The following is a 23753-nucleotide window of genomic DNA, read 5'->3' as shown; positions in this document are numbered from 1 at the left end:
AAAAGCCGGAGCGGTCAGATAGCACAACTACCAACACTCACCCGGATTAGCATCACAGTCAGAAAGCTAAACAAATATCCTGAAAAATAATTCAAGTCTTGGAGCAGGCAGTGTAAAACACTGGTTCTGCTCTTGTTGTTGGACTGCCACTACGCACTACTGGAAGTAATATTTCACAGACGTAGTGCCACTCAAGCTCCACCCAACAGTGAACTCTCACACCAAACAGCTGCTTAATGCCCCACCGTGTAACTTAAAAAGAAAAAAAAGATTTTAGATATGTATTAAAATATGTGTATTATGTCTAAATTAGGTGAATTTATTGGCAGATCGGTGATGGCAGAGGTTGGCCTCATGGATGATTGGTGTTGGAATCAGCAGCAAAAAACCTGATCGGAGCATCCCTAAATTAAAGGGATCAGAGTTTAGTTGGAAAACATTAGTGAACATACAGAACTATGAAGATTTCACAACATAGCACATGGGGGGGAGAGTTCTAGAGGTTTTTAAATGGTTCATGATAACCTCTGGAGGAGCAGCAGCGATCCACAGCTCAGTTTGTGGATCACTGCAACATCTTCAGCAATCCACCGGTATTAAGAATGTGGCAAGTAAAAAGGCTACTGTAAGGAAGCCATAATAAGTACCATTTGCCTCAAGTCATATTGGGAAAACAGCAAATACGAGACAGACAGAGCTCTGGTTAAACAAGACCAGAACTTTATGGCGTACATGCAAAGCACTAAAACAGGAGGAAAACTAACTCTGGACAGCACCCTGAACACATCGTCCCCACAGTAAAGGCCAAGGCTTGTGTCTGACTTCTAAAGCTCAGAATTTTTCCTGACGTACAGGGTCTGAATCGGGGTCCATCTACAAATCACCCAACTTTCGAGATTGAGTATTCACAGTATGTGTCAGAAATCCTAGCAGCATAAGCACATTACAGCAATAAAACTCAAAACTGTTTAAACAAAATCACCGCTTCAGTCTTTCAAACATTTCTCTTGTCTTTAGCGCTCCATCTGTGTATTTTGTTGGGCTAAAAGATGCCTAATAGGTAGTAGGCACATGGAATTCTGGGAGATGCAAGTAGAGGAAAGACTTTAGGTCCTCAGTTTCTCACAGCAAGCCAAGCAAGTTGGGTGGTTATCAACTAACTCACTCTCTCATTGGTTGCCTACCAAGAACCTGCTGAGCAGTTTCATGTTTAGCCATCATGCCTTGTAACTGCTTAGAAATAAAAAACAAAGGAGAGGAATGAAGGGAAAAAATTTGTAACAGCTGGAGAGGAAACTGTGGACAAAACAAGAAAGCTTACACCAACAGTTTGGAAGTATTTCAGATATCAAAAAAAAAAATAAATAAATCCATGGTTTCCCCCAGAAAACTTGCTAAGCCTGGTGGTCGGGGTGACGAGGCAGTCCACCGTGTTTTTGTATTAAAAGATGTTAAGGTGACAGGAAATTTAAAAATATCACTCTTTAATTATACGTTACGGGAAAACATCGCCTGCGAAGCACCACCCACAACTAGTCTTAAAAACAACAAATCAAAATATACAATTAAATTTGCACTTTTGTTTAATCCAAATTACATCAGCGGCTCCATAAACTCCCCAGGCTTCAGGGGCCCCATAAATGCTAACATTTTAACACAGACCACAGATACATGACTATAACACTTGTTTATTGAGATGATCAATGCTGCTAAGTTTGATTCAATTTCAGCATACATAAATTAAAATATTTCAAATTGTTTAACATTTAAATGTAAGATTTTAAGGAACTGGCAAGTTTACTTTGTAAAAGTTCAAATAATAATATTCATAGTTAGATTGTTTTGTTACTACAGCTACAATCTGATGCTGTGAGTTTAATCTTTAAGTATGAGCTCTGTTTGTTCACAAATACAAATTAGTAAACTGCAATTATAACTGATTGCTTCATAGGTTGGTCAATTAAACTACTCCCACTCTCTCAGATTAAATCCAACACATCTGTCAGAGGTGCTGATGTTTTTAGAAACAAAAGGGGCCCCTAAATCAAATTCTGCTCCAGGCCTCATACAGCCTTGGACCGGCCCTGCATGATGAGGTAATCCACTGCACTGCGCAACAAACAGGAGATTTAATTCAATGCTGCTAATGTGGCTTTAGTAGCTCTTTCATTTCGTGTCTGTTGAGTTTTTAATAAGAGTCACAGAAACTATTCTGGTTGGTCGAGTTTATGGGACGAGTTTCTCAGATCTCAGCCGCACACATTAACTCTGTATGACTAAGTGGACAAAGCATTTGATATTAGAGATGTGCCGATCGATTGGCCACCGATCATAATCGGCCGATTTCCATGAAAAAGTGTATGATCGGTGATCCCCGATTACGGTCTCTTGTTGCCGATACTGATCACCTGCATCTCATTTCGCAGCCTGTCTGTACAGCTGGTCTCCTCTTTCCTTCACTCTGCGCAAACGCGCAGCAACAAATCCTAAGCGATGTGGAACTATGACCACTGAGTGAATGGAGAAGTTTGCGTGTAGCGGTGGAAAATTGAAGCAGGTCAAAATGCATCAACACGACGAATCTAATATGGCATAAAAACAATGAAATACTTGACGGAGTTTGGCTACACCGAGGCTCACTGCAGTAAAAAAGACATATGGAGGATCAGATAGCAGGTAAAGCAGCGCACAGCTACAAACACTCACCCGGATTAGCATGACGGTCAGAAAACTAAACAAATAACCTGGAAAATTATTTAAGTCTTCGAGCTGCGATGTAAGACGCTGGTTCTGCTCTAGTTGTTGAGCCGCTGCTACGCTACAGGTAGTAATATTTGACAGACGGAGCTTCGCTTCTGCTCCACCTGGTAGTGACTCTCACACCGAACCTCTGTTTAAAGCTGCAGCATCTAACTTAAAAAAATAAATTTTACATACGTATTAAAACTTTCGCTGTCCTAACATGAGACAGATAATCTCTGAAAAAATAATCGATCTCCTCCCTGATCTGCATAATTACTCCGCTCAGTCAGAAACAGCCAATCAGAGCTAGCAGTAATCAGCTAGCCACCATGCTAACAGGAAGTTTTCATTCAGTAACTCTGGATTGTTTATTGTAATGGATCCTGTTTTTGCCTTTGAATGTTAAGTTTTATACTTGAATTTTTTGGCATTGTTGAGAGGTTTTATTTTGACTTTTTGCATTATTTAGCCTCTTCAGAGCCTTCATATGTTTTCTGTCTGTTAAAGATAGTATTACCGATAGCAGTACAAGCTGCACAATGCCTGTTCTTTTTTTTCTTGGAAAAAGTTATTTAAAAACAAGTTTTTGTCTAAATTAAGGTGAATTCATGGTTCCTTTTTCCACATAATGTAACTGGTATTTCTTATGATTTAAAAAAAAAAATAATTATGTGATCGGTATCGGTGATCGGCCCTCATAGGTGATCGGAATTGGAACCAGCAGAAAAAAACCTGATCGGCACATCTCTATTTGATACGGTTTCATGCATTGTGTAACCGGAAAAATAATACTAACAACAATAATAATATAATATAAAATCAGCGTGATGTGTTACAGATAGGTGAGCGTGAAAGCTCCTCACAAGGCTGAACCTGCATGATCAGGTTAGCACTAGTTCATTAACTAACACACCGGCCAACCGGGAACACATAGATGAACTTTATCAGCGCAGGCAGAGCCGGGCGCTGGGCAGCGTGTTGAGATGGAAAAGCCACACAAAATTCTTTGTTCACAAATATAAATCATTCTCACCGCTCGTTCAGCGCACCTCTGAAAGCTACAAGTTATTCCTGCAGTTCACATAGAGCTGCGCAACCAGAGCCAACCAGAGCTTGGTGTTTAAAGTCCTACCTTGATCTCTGGAAGGAATCATAATTTCGCACAGGGGGTTGATGTAAATATCCATACAGGTCAGCCTGTGTCCAGTTTGAGTGAAAAAAGATTTGCGGTGTCATTGGTCCGGCTTTAAATGCATAAACTATAAACGTATCTTCTATAAACATATCTTTTAGGAATAAATCTGCTCCGCCAGTGAAGCGCTCAGAGCAACAGAGACGCTTTAAACTGCTATAAACCCTTATGTCGTGATACATTGTTCAGTCATATTCTCTAGCCCTACATTATTTTTTTTTTTTGGCTCTGGTGGCCTTTATTTGATCTAGCCCTACATTAAACTTCAATAAAACACTATCAAAATGCAAAAAGCTTAAGGATACAAATACTTGTTCAAGGCATAGTAAACCATACTCAATCAATCAAATTGTATTTGTATAGCATATTTCAGCAGCAAGGCATTTCAAGGTGCTTTACATAATTAAAAAACAAAACAAAAACAGCATGTGACATTGAATAAACAGTAAGAAAGAGAAAGAGATTTTGGAAAAAGAAAAAAAAGAAAAGATTAAAAAAAAAAAAAAAAAGATAAAAACATACTTTTGTTATGGAATTTAAGCGCCTGTCGTCGCCGGACTCCGCCGTCCGTTTAACACGGGTATTATCCAGGTCCCGTCGCCTAACAGGACAAGTAGGGCTGTTGTAAACGAATATTTTAGTAATCGAGTAATCTATCGATTATTCTTACGATTAATCGAGTAATCGGATAAAAAAAATTATAAAATGAAATATTGGTAAATCTGGCATAATACCGGTGTTACTATCATCTGATAGTAACACCGGTATTATGCCAGATTTACCAATATTTCATTTATATTCATTTAATATTTATTTATATTCATCAATATCAGTCCAATTTTCCATATTTGAGCATCCCTAACAGTTGCTTTTTTGTAGTTTAGAAAACTAACCTGTAACCATAATAGCTCACTTTCTAAGTTAACCAGAAGAAAAGTTATAGAAAAATCTGAAATTATATTGAATTTAATAACAAAGAGGCAGGCTCACAAATATGCTTATAAAAATGTCTACAATCCAGCTTTTAGTTTATGTATTCATCTTCAGTGAGTTTAATAGATTAATTAAACTCACCTTGCCACCTAACCTGTCACGCTTTGGGTTTGAAAATACGGGAAATGCCGCCTGGAGTGGGAGGAGAGGGCGAATGAACGAACGTAAGATGGGGTGGAGGGGAGGAAATAGACCAGCGGACTGATGAACCGTTAGACCGGGGCACGAACACCATAGACATAATATAAGCATAGACGCCTCATGGACCGCTCCGGCGCAGGAAATACAGCGGCCATCTTGGAGCGGTATACCCTCCTACTTTGTTCAATCAAAACAGCAGAAGATGCCTCAGCACTGAGGGATATTGTTGTTCTGGTCGATGGATTATTGATGTGAGGGCTCCACAGACAACATTTCACAAGTAAGATGGACATATTATTGTGTATATATTGTGATTAGAATATTACTTTACTGTATTTATGTCCACCGGCGAGATACCAGCTAATATTAGCTACAGTGCTTGGTGTAATACGGGTTCAGCCCCGCTATGAAGGCTAACTGAGATTCCGTAAATCTAAAAAAAATAATTATTCTCCAACATTGACTTAGATTATCTGACACAAGGGCCTATATTAGAAATGAAACAACACATATTATAAAACTCATATTATGTGTTATAACATTCACCAGCAAAGTTTACACAGGTGGTAAAGACTATTATTTATATTCTTTCACTCTGTCAAAAGTAAGATACATCCTAAATCTTCCGTTTTTGTTTTGAAAGTTTCCTAAAGACACGATGTGAGGAAGAAGAGGGAGAAATCTATAAAGACAGACGGATTCACTGCAGCACGGATGAATCTCACATCGGATTTTGGACTCCTCGGCTGAAAAACATATATTATATATACACACATGTTTATATAATTCAGTATTAATCATTATTTATTTGTGCCATTATTAATCTTTATTTATTAGTGTTTATATAGTTATATAAATATGTATTGATATTACTAAATAATTTATTAAATAAATTATGAACGGGTGTGCTTTGTAATATGCTCTTCATACATCGATATCAGAATATTCCATTCCTATTCTATTGTTATAGCTACTAAATATATTTAAATATGATGAACTATGTATTAAAAACATACTTAAAAATACAATTGTTTATAAATGTTGCTTTGATAGATGTTTGAATATGGTTTCCAGTAACAAAAAAGTGTGTTATGATCTATTAAATCCACTGATACGTCATTGTGCTGCTAAACACATAACGCTGAGTGGAGTGGAGTACCGCTCCAAAATGGCCGCCCTAAATCTCATCAGCGACAATAGGCGAGAGCGGTCCATGAGGCGTCTATCCTTATATTATGTCTATGACGAACACGGGGGGAAGCAATACGGGATATTTACGACACCTTCACTGGTCACACTCAGAAACTCATCTACCAGCCATGTACGATGCGCTCCACCACCCGTTTCTTCAGATCGGGACATGAAATTTATTGTGCGGTTCGTCGGTAAAGCTACATTTACACGGTAAGCATCAGCTACTCAGCCGCCCGCCCTGTTCCGTCTACCGCTCACCTCAGCGCTCTTCCCGCCGTTCGCTTTCAACCAGCAGCCCCGGAGGAGAAATGCTGCCGTACTCCAGGCATTCCCCCAGTCATTTTAAGGATGCTTATTGGTTCCCCAAAAACGATAAAAAGTCGGGCATTATCATCAATCAATAAAATCCCCACAGGCCAATCTTGAAGATTAGACTTTATGCCGCTGAGATTTAGCTTTTGTCAACAACTCAGAGGCGGAAGTGAGAGCTCCGCGCAACGCAAATGAAGTCCCGGCCGGAACACGGTGCGCTAAGCTTCAAGGCAGGTAAATTTTCCTCGAGGAATTTTAGTAATCGAGGTACTCGAATCATTCGAGGAATCGTTTCAGCCCTAAGGACAAGGTCTCCAACCTTCCAGCACCAGGCTCAGTCCACCTATCACTCGAATTTTTGCGCTAGGACTTCGCCGTCCTACACGGACCTATCTTCCATAAACATATCTTTTAGGAATAAATCTGCTCCGCCAGTGAAGCGCTCGGAGCAACAGAGACGCTTGCAATCAGTCTTCAAGACTTATTTCATCTAGACACACTGAAAAAATGAGAATTGAGGGGTCTTTCATTTTGCACAAACAAAATAAGTTAATACTACACAAGACAATCATGTCTCTTGTATTTACACGATTGAATAAAGAATCATTTACTTAATTATCAACAATAATGAAACTACACATTTTCTTTACGTTGGTTTAACGTAATTATATTACATTACTAAAACCATTGTAATCATGTTTTATCATCACCGGAAATGATGCAATATATCAAAAGACACTATCAAATATGATTGGACAATAATAAGAGCGGTCTTTTTAATCTTAACCAATCAGAAGCCAAACAAGATATTTGTAAAGATATCGCGATTGCCGCCCAGTTTCTTCCGACTCCTCAGCGACAAGAACGTTTAAGACAAATCTTTAGAGGAATATCTATTAGGTAAGTGATCTAAATCTATATATTTTTTGTAGTTCAGAATGTTTCCACATGATTATTGTGTTGTATAATAGCTCATTGTTAAACTATCTGCATGTTCTTTGGTTTTCATTTTGCTAGCTATTCTTATTAGTATAGCTAATAGCTGTAGCTAAATACAGCAGTACAGAACAGTATGCTATAGTCCATCAAAGTTGTCCACAGAAGACGGTTGTTACCGATCATATTTGTAATTTGTGTGCTTGGGATAGATCAACGAGGTGGTTTCAATAGTTTCCAAGCAGTGAAATGCCACCAGGAGAAGTGTCCGTTACTTTATTTCCCTCATGGCTACTGTGACGATTTAGAACCGACTGGCTTCTCAATGTTCTGTTCGTATAGAAAATGCATGTTTTTTGTTCTTTCATATTAGCACTGTCAAGCAAATGAGCCACCTCTTCTGGGATTATACCCTTGTGGAAACATGATACACTAACAGAACCGATATTCGTTATTATGGTAACAATTCTGCATGTAGCGTCGCTGACAGAACGACAAAATAAGAATATGAGGGATTTTGAATACTTCGACGGGTTTCTGGGTTATTTTCCCTTATCTGTGGTGCACTGCGCAACATTAATGATCCCCTCCATCTTCATATTTCAATTTGCTAACGTAATGGTTCGACTGCATCAGCGCCGCTGTATGGATGCCAAGGCCATCCAGCACAGTTCGCTGGGGGCGCAATGGTCCAGCGCAGTGCTGGAGCACAGTATTCGGTATGAGTAAAAATCCGAATGTTTTCCAAATTCTCAAGACTTATGCAAAGTGTCCTTTGTAAATATCTACTGATAACTGCAATATATGGTAACACATTTTTTTTCTTTAAAAAAAAATGTATAGAAATATTCGAAAAATAGTGTGCTAGGAACATTTTTGACAGATTTATGAACCACCTGCATTGGAACAGTACTGTTTTGTGAATGTGACATGCTTATTAATGACAGGTAGAATGTTTGTCATGTAGATGTTGTTATTGTGAGCCCAACAGTCGTCTCTGGCTCCCTGTCTCTCGCCGCTCCGCAAGTGTCAGTTCGTGAGTTCTCCTCCAGCGGCGGCGGCGTCTGAGAGCTCACCCTTTTTTCAATAGCTTAAGGGAAGACTCAATGTAAAGTGTTTACAAATTTGGGTTGTAGAACAGATGTAAATTAATTATGGCTCCTAGATAGGAATTGCTTTTTTAATTCATTTTTGTAAGCCAAGATGATTTAGTATAAAAAAACAAATTTAAGTTTCAAATGTGCCTTCCAAACTTTAGCACCCATGAATTTTATGCTGATGGCAGATATTTGTCAGGACATTGAGTTTTGGTAATCTGGTGAAGAGCTTAGATTTTTTTTTTCTTTTTTTTTTATATATGTGAAGTTACCTGCTGGATTTTCAGTTATCTCACTCAAGGTTATCTTTGTGTGTTACAGGTTTAGGTGGTGCTGGTAATGTGGAGTTGTAAGGGGTGCTCAGAAAAAGTGTCAAGTAGGTCCAAGCTTTTGCATCACTACAAATTAAAACATCCACATTTTGGACGTCATTGCCACTTCCCATGTACATACCTGCATTGTCCATGCACCTTTAAAACATGGAATGCACTTATTGTCCATCAAAATAAATGCCACAAAACAGTGTTGACCACTACAACAAAAGCTATTTTCTGTTGTCACCTTTGTGAATGCAATGATTTGGCATCAGTGCGGGACTATTTTGCTCACATATATTCACATCTAAAAAGAAATGAAACACTTACTTGTATGTTCCTAGGTTGTAACTTTAAAACAAACGTTTACTCTACATTTACGTCACACAAAAACCGTAAACACAGTCACTACACTGTGTTTGATTTTAAACAAGGCATAGTTAAAAAAGAGACCCCTTCTGCAAATGAATTTGAGGGAAATAGTCAGTTTGTAGAGCAGCTGGATGCCATTGTTCCTTCACACAGCCCTTGTCATACTGAGGACTTGGAAAAACTCATAGAGCAAAGATTTGCAGCTGCTTTGCTAAAACTCGAGCATTTGGTCCATGTTCCAAGCACAGCTATTGATGCATTTCTAGAGGAGCTGTATCATTTGATTTGTACTGCACCCATACCATTGTCCTGTGACATTGTAACAAACATATTGAATCAAAGAAACCTACATGTAGATAATGTGGTTGTCACAGAGACTGTTAGTGCAGTTTGTTCAGGCAATCCTGTGCCACGATGCATACAAAAGGGTGGTCTTCTAAGCACAGCGTATCTGCGTAAGCAGTATTACAAGAATAATTTCTGTGTTGTAGAACCAGTTGAATATATCCTTGATGTTAAAAATAAACAAAGCTTCCAATATGTACCATTACTGAAGTTGTTACAGCAGCTTTTGAATAGAAGTGATATTGTTGATGAAGTAGTTGAATGCCACAAAAAACAGAAGGAAACAAATACTACTGGTTCATATTGTTATCGGAAATCAAGTGATGGTTCCTTATTTAAGGAAAATACTTTCCTTACTGGAGAGAAGCTAAGGCTTTCTTTACGTTTTTATGTGGATGACTTTGAAGTGTGTAACCCACTTGGTACCTCACGGAAGAAACACAAGCTTTGTGCCATTTATTGGGTTTTAGCTAACTTGCCTCCTGAATCTCATTCTTCCTTATCATCCATCTACTTAGCAGTGTTATGCAAAACCACAGATGTTAAAACCTATGGTTATGACAAAATATTCGAACCCCTTCTACATGATCTGAAAAATCTTGAAGAACATGGCATTTATGTTCCACTTTTAGGAGAGTCGGTTAAAGGTACAGTCATAAGTGTAGTTGCAGATAACCTTGGTGCACACAGTGTTGCAGGATTTATGCAAAGTTTTTCTGTGGAATATTATTGCAGATTTTGCACAGGTAGAAGCAGTGATATTCAGCTACATTCTGTAGCATCTGGTGTTTTCCAGCTAAGAAACAAAGAGCTTCACCAGGTCCATGTAAAAGAAGCTCAAGAGACAGGTACAAGCTGTTATGGCGTTAAAAGAGAATGTGTCTTCTCAAAAAATCTGTCGCACTTTCATGTAATTTTTGGTTATCCACCAGATCTTGCCCATGATGTTTTTGAGGGTATAATCCCAGTAGAGTTGGCTCATTGCTTGACGGTCCTCATATCAAAGAAGTTTTTCACATTAGCCGACTTGAACAATGCGATTCTGAAGTTCCCCTACAAATGGGCAGATAAGACAAACAGACCTCATGTAGTGTCACAAACCTTCTGTAGCACAAAAACTGTTGGAGGAAATGCACACGAAAATTGGAGTTTGCTTCGGTTCTTGCCTTTTTTAGTTGGATCACTTGTGCCTGAGGATGAGCCTGCGTGGCTTGTTCTCATGGATCTGAAGGATATAACCGAACTTGTAGTTTCTCCTGCTCATAGTGATGACTCACTGGCCTTTTTGGAAAGCAAAATCATAGAGCACAGACAGAGATATCAGGCACTGTTCCCTGATATCAAGCTACTACCCAAACACCATTATTTGGAGCATTATCCACAGATGATCAGGCTTTTCGGTCCAGTAGTTGGGCAGTGGACAATGCGTTTTGAAGCTAAGCATAGCTTTTTCAAGCAGGTCATCAGACACACAAGCTGCTTCAAAAATGTACCTCTCTCATTGGCCTCAAAGCATCAGATGATGATAGCATACCATCTAAGCTCCCCATCTCTTGGCAAGTCTAAACTTGAGGTCTCAGCTATAACAACATTTCCAGTGGATTTGCTTAAAGAAGAGATAGCAAACATCATTAGGCATAGATTCCCAGACATACTAGAGGTCAACCTTGCACAGTGTGTGACAATAAAGGGCATAACTTACAGAAATGGAATGGTACTTTCTCACAGGGCAACAGGAGGATTGCCAGAATTCTGTGAAATAAAACACATCTGTATTTTAAACCACAGCATATACTACATTGTCAGAGAGCTGGGTGGCTGGTACAGAGAACATTTCAGAGCTTTTGAGCTCAAGTCAGTGTCCACAAGAGTATTCACTCTTGTTTCACTTAGTGAACTCCTTGACACTTATCCACTTGTTGACTACAAGATTGGGTCAGTCCGCATGGTGACTTTGAAAAGGCATATAGAAATACAAGGTATGCAGAAAGTGTGTTGTTATGACTTGTAATTCAATTAATTGATCACATGCATATAATTTATTTGTTATATTAATGTCTTATTTTTAAAACTATCCTTTCTAGATGTCTAATTTTTATTTTCTGTCCACAGAATAACTGTACACAATGGGGTCTCCGCTGATCCTTAAGATCATCTTGACTGACGGAACAAGTCAAAGGCTCACTCTGTCCAGTGGGCCGCCTGAATCAATTGAGGACCTCATTGTTGAAGTAAAGAGACAGTGTTGTCTTGAGGGCAATTTCAGACTTCAGTTCATGGACTCCTTATTTGGGAACGAGTTCCTAAACCTCACCTCAATTTCGGAAATAGAAGACAAGGGGACAATTAAAGTCATTGATATTTCAAGGCCCACTATTATTCAGCAGAGTAATTCTATAGTTCTTGATTGTGTCCAAGACTCTGAGAACCCCAGTACTTCTTTTGATTACAACTCTTCCTTCATGACTGACAGATCTATTGATACAGATGTGTTGCCAAGTGAGTCAACAAGCTCGAGGTCTGCTTGGCCTGCTGTCTTTAAAGTGCCCAAGTTTCCCTATGATGCTGAATTAAAACTTCAGCAGGCAAGTATGTTATACAATCAGAATGGAACTGTACTTATTCCAGATCCAAAGTTGAAGTCAGCCATTCTTGATGGTTTGGTTCAGGAAATTCTGGTGTACAAAGTGTATGTCAGTGATAAAGAAATGGATCAAGTTGCTCAGAGTTTGATCAAGAAGCATCCCTGTCTAACTGAGAGAGGCTCCAGCACTGGTTATGGAGCATGGAAAATGAGCTTAAAATATAAGCTCTCCAACTATCGAACCCATCTACGAAAACTGGGATGCCCAGAAGTGACTGTGAACTCTTTAAAGAACAAACCTGCTGGAAGATGCAGTTCAGCCTTTGGTGTCAAAAAGGCAAAGAGAGCAGAAGTGAATTTTTGTCCACCATACCCAACAGAAGAAACTCAGGAAAGTTTAGAGGCGATGCGGAATGCTTTACTCTTGGAGACAAAGAAGAGGAACAACAGAGACTTGGTGAAACGCCAGATGGAAAAAACTTTTGCATACAGAAGACATGAAGTTGTTCGTGATGCACCGATGGTGGAGGCTTTCATGTCAAGATGGCCTGGTCTATTTGACATTAGAGAGGTATGACCTGTCTCATACATGTTTTTTTGGATACTGTGTTAATCTAAGATGTCTAGGCACATTTACTTCACTGTTCACTTTGGCAACACGAGTGATTGTGGCCTTCTTCCAGATGTTTATAATTTGAAAATCATTCCTTTGTGCTCATTTTTTTCAGATAAATGCTGAGTTTAAGAGAATTACGACCATACCGCTTCATTCAAAGTTCTTCTCTCAACTGGATCTCCACTGTGACAACCTGAGGAAGCTCTTCAAAAGAAGAGGAGGACAGCTCGGACAAAAGCTTAGACAAATTGTTGCACAAATGGATGATGTAAGTGATGTAGCCATAACACAACTAATAATATAGAAAATTACATTTTTCTTGTTTTAAATGTTGTCAACTTGGACTTTTACTCTTGCTTATTTTCATTTAAAACTTTACTTTTAACTTTATTAGTTTCTATCTCTTCACCATAAAAAAACATTTGGGTAAAGTACATTATTAAACTTCATTGTGAAGCACAAGGCTTGAAAAAAATTCTAATTTTTTCATACTGAATTTCCTTCAGTGTGAAGATGTTGATGTTGCACGGGAGTGTGTCATTAAGGGAGTCTGCATATATATGAGAGAAGATCCAGCCAAGCTCATCCATAAATATGTGGTATGTATCTTAATGTGTATTTACACCTAGTGATAGATAAATCAATCTAAATATAGAAATAGATTTAGATCTGCATATAGTTGTATCTATATAGACTTAGATGTCTCTAGATATCTAGAGATAGATCTATCTTTACATGAATAGACACATAGATCTGTCTATATCTACATGTAGGTATACTTGGAGATATCTGTAGAGAAAGGACTAGAGATATCTATCTAAAACTATCTATTTCTCTAAATCTATCTCTAAAACTGTCGATCTATATAAATCTATCTATATATCTATTTCTTTCTCTATGTTATGTTAACTATATCTATATATCAAGAACTAGATACAGCTAGGTCTAGAGAAAGAGATTAATTTGTCATTTCTTCACATAGGGTGTGGATGAAGCTACTATTGAAGAGGGTATTGGAGCCACCACCATCGGTGTTTTTCATCTTAAAGACTGTTCTTCAGCAGATGAAGACATCGGGGTCGTTCTTGAAGGCATCAGAGTGTTGTCCAATTTGGATAGTGTGCCAACAGCTGTTGCAATGCTTTTTGGACTGATATATGCAATGAACCTCGCCTACCCTGCTGACCTCCGCTACACTTTCGAGGTATTACAGAAAATAGTAATGGAACTGGATGGAGGTAAACTGTCAAACAAGGCATTGTCCCTTAAAAACCACCTCTATGAGTGAATAGAGATTTTCTCATGTTTAATTTGGTAATGTTCTCATGTTCAGTTTTTGTATTTCTTGTTGTATTCTTTATTGGAGGACACAAATGTATTTTTTTAATGAGGAACGTTCACCTGAAAGACTGGGCTTCAGCAGCTTTTACGTTCCAGTATGTAGTGCTACTTATAACACTACTGTTACTTAGTGTTACAAATATGTTAAAGAAATTTGCTATAAAAGTTACATTACACTGATTTATTGTCATGCAAATTACATGTTCAGAATTGTTTTAGAAATTTTACATACTTTTCTAAATCATTTTGTCTTTCATATTAATATCTTAAAGATAAACTTTTAAGCTGTAGTGTTTCCCTTGTAAAAAAATGTTCTTGTTTTTACACATTTGTTTAGACTATCACTATGGTATTACATAGTAATCAGTAAGACATGTGACAGATAATTGGTATAAAAAGTTTAGCTTTGTCTCATATTGACATAACATACTGATAGTTTTAACAAATATGTTAAAGTCTGTAAAGCTTGTCTGTAAAACATGTATTCAAATGTCATTTGAATACATGTTCAAAAAGTTTGTAGAAATTTGACATACTTTTCATAATCTTGTACATCTTTTATAGAAATATGTCTCAGGTTTTCCTTCATGTTCATAAAAATTGTATTTACTAAATTTAAAAAAATGTATGTCTCTTCAATTTAAAATATGTTAAGTACAAAATGGTGTGATTTAAATTTTCTTTCAAATAAAACTAATTTGTTCAGTAGCACTCGCTTTCTTTGTCTTTCTTGTCAAATATCAGTCTTTAATTTTTTACAGTAGAACAGCATATAGAGAACTTGAAAAAATTAAGTAGGATTTAAAGCTGTAACATGTGTTCCATTAACATGATAGAATTGTGTTCGCCCAACACAATTTCATTGAGTAATACTGGCAATGAAAAATAAGCTGGTGTTATTCATTACAATAGTGTTGCTGAGACATAAAAAAAGTTATTGATAATACATAATATATTTACATTATGGTAAGAGATAAAATGTTTGTAGTTTCAACTTAATATTTTCAAGTAATCTCATGTAAATAAAATATGTTGATTTGACGAGCTTTAAGTATTTGAGGGAAAGAGGGAAAATATGTCGGTTCTACTTATTTGCATTGTGTGGGACGGATGTACACAATAAAATTAAGTAAAATGAACAGCTTTTTTCTTTCAGTGCATGAAATAAGTCTAGATTTTGCTATAATTTTTATTTTCTTGGGATTATCATGAATCAAGTGATTCATGATATCTAACCAGACCCCTTAGTAAGGTCTTATTTTGAACTGAAAATACATCTAAATATCAAAACTGCATTAGAAACTTAAGAAAAACTTTCTGAGGTTACTTGAGCAACAAGTTCCCACACCATGGATCTCTATAGAACGAAATGCTTCTCAAAGGAAAAACAAACAAAAAAAACCCAGTTGTGAATAAATGTATGTCAGCCCACAGGAACAGCAATAACTGTTTGGCAGAAGGAGTGGTTAGTTAAAGAGGTTGTGTGTGAATGAGTGATTGATAACCAGAGGCCAAGTCAGAGCTTCAGATTTGCAGCAGGAGGTGGGCGGGCATGGTGGAGGCATTTGTTGTTTGCCGCCCTGTGTGATTCAGAGCCAAGTCAATCACAAGTTGACTGGGCTCAGTCCCATGACACAAGTTGCAGCTCCCATGATAAAGCCACCAATATTTAACTGACCACATATAATGGCATGGCATAGCACTGCCCTGAGAGTCATTACCACAGCTTGAGCATCCTGCCCTGTGTGTGTTCCACTTTATAATATTAAGCTGTGGTGCTCTCGACTTTAAAATAGTCCTATATAAATAACTCAATATATAGCTAAGCATGTGCCAATTAGATTGCAGTTTAACAGAAACTGTGAAAAACATCAGAGAAAGCAAATAGGAGCCATTGAAAGAGCAGAAGAGCTGAAAATGATGCAGCAGCACAAGTGAACCCCAGGTACAGAAACTGCTTCAACCTCTTACAGCTGCCAAAATATTGTTGGAGAATGTGTGTGTGTGTGTGGGCGCGCGCGTGCATGCGTAGAATCATTTCCCACTGAGGGCTTACAGTATATTAGCTCTCTCTTTGCAAAACAATAGAGCAATGATTGACAACTCTTCCAAAGTTCACTCCATCTAGGGGGGGTGAGAGGAGTTGGGGAGACTGCCCCTGAAATAACTACCATCATGCTTAAAAGCTCTTCATTCAGTCAGCCTGACACCCTCGGTTAGCACCTCGTTCCATGTCTGGGCCGTGACCAAGACAGACTCTCATCCGTTCGGCTGCATAGCTTCAGGGAGGAGAGCTCAAGCTGCTGTTTCAGAGTCCAAAACAATGAGCTCAAGTATGGAGGTACATTTGTCTCATTATTATTCCAACAAAAACTAGTTTCAATAAAAAAAAAAATAGTGATCAAAATATTTATAATTGTAATGAAATATTGTTACTTTATTTTGAAGGGGGGTGAATAAGACTGTCATGACACTTTCATTAACATGACAGAACACGTCATGTTAATGACATATAAATTTATTATAAAAGTATTACTGATTGCACTTTAAAAATTAGGTAACTTTATGTTATTAAAGGTAAAGTTTAAACAGTAATGATTTCTTGGTTAATGTCAAGTTGTCAAAGACATTTTGAATAATGTCAACTTTGTATTAAAAGTGTCATAATTTACCGAATGACGCTTTATGACAACAGTCATCAATATTCATGAAGGCTTATTCATGTTCATGACAGGTGTCATGTTAATGAAAAGTGTCATGACAGGCTTATTCAACCCCCTTCAAATAAAGTGTTACCAAAATATTTTTTGTAATGAGACAAATTTACCTCCATATTATGTAGGTGTTATGGAAACAAATTAACTGAGGTAATTTTTTTAGTATTAGTCAATTATAAAAAGTAATTTTGATAAAAAAAAATAAATTGTGATGAAAATGGTTAGAATTTTGATGAGCTTGTGGAATGAGAAATTCCACAAGGTATATTTGTCTTATTATCATTCAGTCAAACTAATTCCAATAAAAAAATTGTGATCAAAACATATTGAATCAAAGACGGCATCAAAACCAAAACTTTGAGAATTGTAGAAAAAGATTTCTGTTAAAAATAAGAGTTTGTTTTGCCAATAACAAAAGACAAAACCTTTTGCTCAAAAATAAAATATTCCATTACAAAAATTGAAATTAGTTTTTGTCTGATTGTATATGGAGGTCAATTTGTCTCATTACAAAAAAATATTTCATTACAATTCAAAACATTTTGATAATTTTTTGGAATTAGGTTTTGTTTCATTGAATAATGATAAGAAATTTTCCTCCATACTCAAGTGTTTTGTGAAGAAATGCAGTTATGATGTGTGAGTGAGTGATGAAGAATGAGAGTATGAGGCGAAGGAAAGCCCTCTTTTATTTCAAATGTTGTATGGAGGACGAGTAATTATTTCCTGCTGGGCTGAATAAATGCAGCCGCAGACAGTTGAACAAAGAAGAGAGCGGGAGACAATGTTCTTCAAACCAAGCACAGCCCTTGAAGCATTGGAAAAAATCTTCTTATCCAGATTCTGGAAGTGGACACAAAAAGAAGATCTGAGAAGAAAAATTATAATAAAAAAACACTTGTCTGGAAAAACCACCACCTCCATCTGTATACATCTAGTGGAATCTGCTTTGTGCCAGTCGAAGACAATGCAGCCTCAGCCTGGAGCGCATGTCTCTAGTATCTAATGCGACAATGCCGCAGGGTTTCAGTTTGATTGCAGCAGCTCGCTGTGACACACTGGCAACCCTCTAGCTGACTATCAACATACATTCATCTGTGTCAACACTTGCTTTACGCCTTGGTCAATATGGAGAAACACATGTTGACTTCCTCTCCAACAGCAAGAAAGATAATGGGAGCCGAGCCCAGAGCTGCCCATCCCGCTTGGATTTTGATAACTACTCAGTTTGTTTTGTTTTGTTTTTTTAGGAGCTTAACATTTTTAATGGTAACTATATTTATGTAATTAAAAAAAACAAACCAGCTAAATATTTAAAAACAATTAGTGAACTAATAAAACACTCAGTCAAAGGTGAAGGTCTGAATATTTGACAATGTATGTTAACTGATCTGTACAGCCATAAGCCTTTAAAAAAAAAAAACTACTTCTACTTCATAACCAATAAATTAGACCCCATTTCCTTAATTTTGGGAGATCGACAGTCAGCCAATACCTACATGTGATACTGATCTTATCCATCACCGCAAAGGTCTGAAAACCAGTCATTGTTCCCTTTTATTTCCCACGAGAGAGTCGCTATATTTAGCAACTTTTCAGACAAAAGAAAAAAAAATAAATAATAATAATAATAAATCGGTACTGGCCAAAATTGGAATCGCCAGTTCAGCCTTTTAAAAGACCGGTGATCAGTGCAACATATGCTTCATCAACAATCCAAAACTCAAATTTAGCAACGAAAGCACCAAACCCTACAAATTGTGATGTTATCCACTAATAAACTATTTCTTTAGTTTCATTTCTACATCTGAATTTATCACAACTTTATTAATTAAAAAGAAAAATTTGATAAGCGTCATATGAATGTATTGCTGTGGGGCATCAGTTGTCAGAGAGGTCAAAGCAAGGAGCATTGTCAGCTCCAGCCATGTGTGGGGAAGGAGAGCAAGTCTCAGGGAGCCTGGTTGAGAACAGGGCCTAAAGAACTGCCCCGGGCAATAAGCTCTATTCAATCATTCCCACTGCCCAGAGGCATTAAACACTGCTCCCTTCATCTGTCCCTTGCAGGCTGGATTTAGAAGACTTAATATTTCCATCACTTCTCTACCTCCTCCCCTAAGCGTTTAACAAGAAGCGAGAAATATTACTGATTTAACGGTAGCTACTAAATTATTTAGCGAAAATTTTTGAGAAAATTAGATCACAATAGGAATGCAAACTCATTTGACCTGTTCAATCGACAGTCCCTGTTGGGAATTAACTGTGATTTTACACTTTAAAACAAACAATTCCTGGTTAGTTTTCCGTGTTGCTTACTAACCTCAACTCTCTGTATTTACTGATTAACTTTAAAATGATAAACTAGAAAAGGGGAAGATGGGAGAATAAGGTGTTCAGTAAATACTGAACACACTGGATAGAGCAAATATATTTGAGCAGATAAGGTCTTTAAAAGATATGCCAGCTTTTATGCTATGACTGTAAGAGCTCTTAAACATCCTGGTTGCTAGGATCATTATCTGTGCTTCACCTGAGCAGAGACTGAGTCAGACTGTCTGATTTCAGAGAGCGAAGTGGAAGTGATGTCTGGATAATCAGTGATGAAGCAAACGTTTGACTTCCATAGGCAGACCGGTCCGCATCGACCGGTCTGCACACTTTGTTTTCATTCACCATTCCTCTCATTAATTCTACAGTCACACATATTCTAACTGTTCCCTCCATCTTGCTGCTCGTTTCACATGATCTGTAAAAAAGACAACTGCACAGTTTTATTTTGCTCTGTAGTCATACTACCATTTGTTCACTGAACATGCTTTTGGAATTTGTTTAAAAAATAAAACCGGACAAATGGTCATGGTAGATATGGCAAAGTTGAGGCTGCATTTAAACAAGAATTCTGCCTGTACACTAGCGCTAGTTTCAGATATTGATTGGGGGAAAGTTCCAAATTTACTCGGCAGGTCCGCTGAGACAAATTTGGTCAGCTGTAGTCGTCTGATGTCTGGCCAAAATATGGTGCAGTGATTTTGTTTTTTATAAAACATTTCTTATTGAGGTTTTCCGCTATGAAAATACAATCGTGTACGAGTCTGAACAACTTTTCTTTGTAGTTATTTCATGACAGTAATTATTCTTTCTCATATCAGATAAAAGAAAAACAAAATAAAAAGTTAAAGTAACCAACATAGCAGCTAAAACCCAGCTCCTCAAAACAGGGGTATTTGAGCAATTGCAACCAGGTTGGATATAATTGTACACATGGCACACTGCAGGTTCCAACAAATCAAAACTCAAACAATCCCTCTGACAAGTGTAAGTCCTTAATACAATTAATTAAAGGACCCCAAATCCTCTCAAAAACATATTGTTTTGTTTTCTTAATATATATTATTCTTTCTAGTGGCAAATTAGATGACATCTGCTTTAACCACTGGGTGGCACTAGGTCTGTTGACATTTTCCAAGCCAAGGCAATACATTTTTTGTAGATAATAAGCTTATGCCTATAAAAGTACATTCTAATTTGCCAAAGTTAGGCGCTGTGATTTTAGTATGATTTTGAAGGTTCATGTGCTGCTAGCTTCCACCACATAGTAAACAGTAAGCAGTTCCCAATGAAAGACTGTAGTTCATGTAACATATAGCCATGTCGCATGTTATTGTTTACATCTGGAAATTTCATGCATGTGGACAACACTGGAGGGCAAAAAGATGATTCCTTTACTTAGCATCCATAGACACAGTGACGCGGTAAAACAATTCTGTTAACAAAATGAAACCTGGAGATGTAGAAATTATTAATTTAGTGCAGTGCTCCACAGCAAATGGAAAAATAACCGTGTAAGAACAACTCAAAACCACTCGTGTTCTTTCTTCCTCATTCTGTCAGCTTTACGCTACACACAGTCAGTTGCAATAGCAACTGAGGGATAACGGCTCCAGAGTTTGTGTGTTAAAAAACACACAAATATTTCCCACACAAAGAACAGAACATTCAGTCTGTTAAATTTTCAGGCTTGATGTTTATTTATTATTATTATTATTATTATTATTAATAAATACTGTTTGTACTAATATTATTAATAATAATATCACTTAAGTGATATTCTGAACACAGTGGTGGTTGATGAGCTAATTTAAACACCTGCTCTACTGGTGATCTGTCAGAGAGTTGGTCTGTCCCTTTTTTCTTTTTAAATGAACCACCGAATTCCACAGCAGAGCTACACATTAAGGGTGCGTTCACACTGCAGCCTGAAGTGACTCAATTCCGATTTTTTTGACTTAATGCGACCTGTATCCGATCTTTTCATGGCAGTGTGAACAGCACAGGTCGGATTCTTTTTCGAATCTGACCCATATCCGATACGTATCCGATTCAAATGCGACCTAACGTTCAGGTCGCCTTCATCCGAACTGAACGTCACTGTTTAACTACAAATCTCACTATTCTGCGTCCTGATACGCGCAAGTGGGAAGAAAAACAACAACCATGACAGATTATATAAGGATTAAGTTGTTAATATGTTGCTCCGGCCGGAAAACAACTTCAAATATGTAAGCTAAGCTCCACCGTTAGCCTCCATGTTCACTTCCGCAAACACTGAGCACTTCTTTTTATGGCGGTTGGCAGAACACTTAGAATGCTAATGCTATTGCGCCCTCTACTGCGCATGCGGGACACTTTCAGGTCGTTTGCCCGTTTACACTGCAGAACGCATACAGGTCACATTTACTGGCAGTGTGAACGGCTCCAGCAAAAAAATCGGAATTGCCAAAAAATCGGGATTGAGTCACTTCAGGCTGCGGTGTGAACGCACCCTAAGATAGTCAAAGTCAAGCTAACATAACTGACCTACTTATGTTTTTTATTAGGGGTGTAACAATTCCTTGAATGATTCAAGTAACTTGATTATTAAAATTTCTCGAAGTACATTAATCTGCTTTGAAGCTTCATTAAATTATGTTTCATTATTTAGCGCACCGTATTCCGGTCGGGTGATTATTTGAGTTGCACAGCGCTCTCACTTCCACCTATGAGTTGTTGACAAAGGTTAAGTGTTAGCAAGATATGATCTAATTTTCAAGTTCGGTCTAGGAGGATTTTAATGAGGAATGATCATGCCTGGTTTTTATAATTTTTCGGGGGACCAACAGTCATCCTTAAAATGACTGGTGCAATGCCTTGAGTACGACAGCTATATTCCTCCAGCAGCTGCTGCCTTTATCAGAATGAATGGCAGGGAAGAGCACTGTATTTGTATTTGTACAGGTGAGCGGATAGACTGAACATGGTGGGCAGCTGCGCTGTTGTCGATGCTTATTGCAAGTGTAGCTTTGCGGACGAACCAGAAAATACATTTCAGATCATCCCAGCCTTAAAGGGGTGGCGGAGCACATCGTGGCGGTATGTAGCTGGTAGATGCGTTTCTATGCATGACGAACAAAGGTGTGAAATCCCGTTGCTCACATAAACACAATAGCTAAGTGGGTGGGCAAGGTGAGAGTTCATCTATTAGATTGACTGAAGCTGAAAACGTAGACTAAAAACTGTTTAATATCAAATTGAATATAATTTCAGATTTTGTATAACTTTTCTTCAGGTTAACTTAGAAAGTGACCTATTATTGGTACAGGTTAGTTTTCTAAACTACAGAAAAATATGATCTGGTATTCTTTTTATTATCTTTTATGTTCTTTGATAATCATTTTTTGATAAAACCTCAGGGTATTGTGCAAATTGATCATGCTGCAAGCTCATGCGGATCACGTGAACAGGGCGTGCTTAGCTCTGGTTGACTTGGGTTGGGCTCTGATTGGTCCGCTGGTTCACGCTCTCAGCCCGTGATTGGCTCATGGTCAGAGAGCGGCTACCTCTGATTGGATGGCTCGCCTGCAAGGATGGAAATTGCCATTCCCCCTTTGCACGCAGGCATCCCTTTGTTTAAGAGATAAAATACGAAAAAGCCCGCGGTTTGAGTCAGAGTCTGCTGTGGATCGCGTTCGAATGCCCAGCCTACGTTGATGCTGCTTGTCTCTAGGCCGAAGGCTCTCCGGTTTCACGAGGTAAGTGCTGATCACTTGAATGAATCGAGCATCACGTGTTTAGTCATAAGAGTGTTTTGTACTGTATTCTGTGGGGAATAAATCGAGCATATTTGTTCTAGCAGCCACAGTGTTTGATGCATGTTATTTTGCTGTAATCTGTGGGGAAATAAATCGAGCACATTTAATTCTAGCAGAAACAGCATTTGGTTTCGTTATTGCCGCCGATCTCCTTCGACCCTGATTTAAAATTTCATAAAACAAAATAATTGTTACTTATGCTCAAATAAGAAAAATTGGACTGATTTTGATATCAGATAGTAACACTGCTGTTGTGTTAGATTTACCAATATTTTATTTTGTCAAAAACAATTTGTCCAATTACTCAATGAATTGTAAGAATAATCGATAGAACACTTGATTACTGAAATATTAGTTTACAACAGCCCAATTGTTTTATTAAAACCATTTACTGACCTGTGAAATGTGATACTTTCTCCCTTGTTATCTAGTTGTTGTAATGTTGACCATTACTATTAAAGCACTGCGTCCCTTTTTCTTTGATATATCACACATAAAATTAAGATTTAATGCATTATGTTGACAATTAAAACCAACAGTAGTCATCGCCGCTGTGACGTCATGTTGTACGTGTTCATATATTTCATATTAGAAGTTATATTAACTGAACAAATTAAGTAGCACAACAAAGCAAAATTCTATCCACAATCGTTTCTGTTATTTGCCCGTGCATGTGTACAATAAACGCAACAGCTGTCCATTAACAGCTGTGCACTTTCACACCTGTGG

At 37.7% G+C, this 23753-nt stretch overlaps 2 protein-coding genes across 5 annotated transcripts in view; one reads left to right on the top strand and one right to left on the bottom strand.

Moving 5' to 3' along the window:
* Nucleotides 1-23753, bottom strand: part of rybpb (RING1 and YY1 binding protein b) — a 51748-nt gene that overhangs the window by 15597 nt on the left and 12398 nt on the right. The window lies entirely within an intron of this gene.
* Nucleotides 11765-14126, top strand: LOC148159846 (uncharacterized). Its single transcript, XM_088005957.1, has 4 exons — nucleotides 11765-12793; nucleotides 12951-13106; nucleotides 13345-13437; nucleotides 13821-14126. The coding sequence occupies exons 1-4, from the start codon at nucleotides 11765-11767 to the stop codon at nucleotides 14124-14126; spliced, it is 1584 nt and encodes a 527-aa protein (XP_087862083.1).

Source organism: Poecilia mexicana, unplaced genomic scaffold, assembly GCF_051168715.1.
Source record: "Poecilia mexicana isolate PSO_F unplaced genomic scaffold, ASM5116871v1 scaffold_5, whole genome shotgun sequence".
NCBI classification, from domain to species: domain Eukaryota; kingdom Metazoa; phylum Chordata; class Actinopteri; order Cyprinodontiformes; family Poeciliidae; genus Poecilia; species Poecilia mexicana.
Note: the sequence above shows the minus strand (reverse complement) of the source record. Positions and strands in the feature narration are given on the sequence as shown.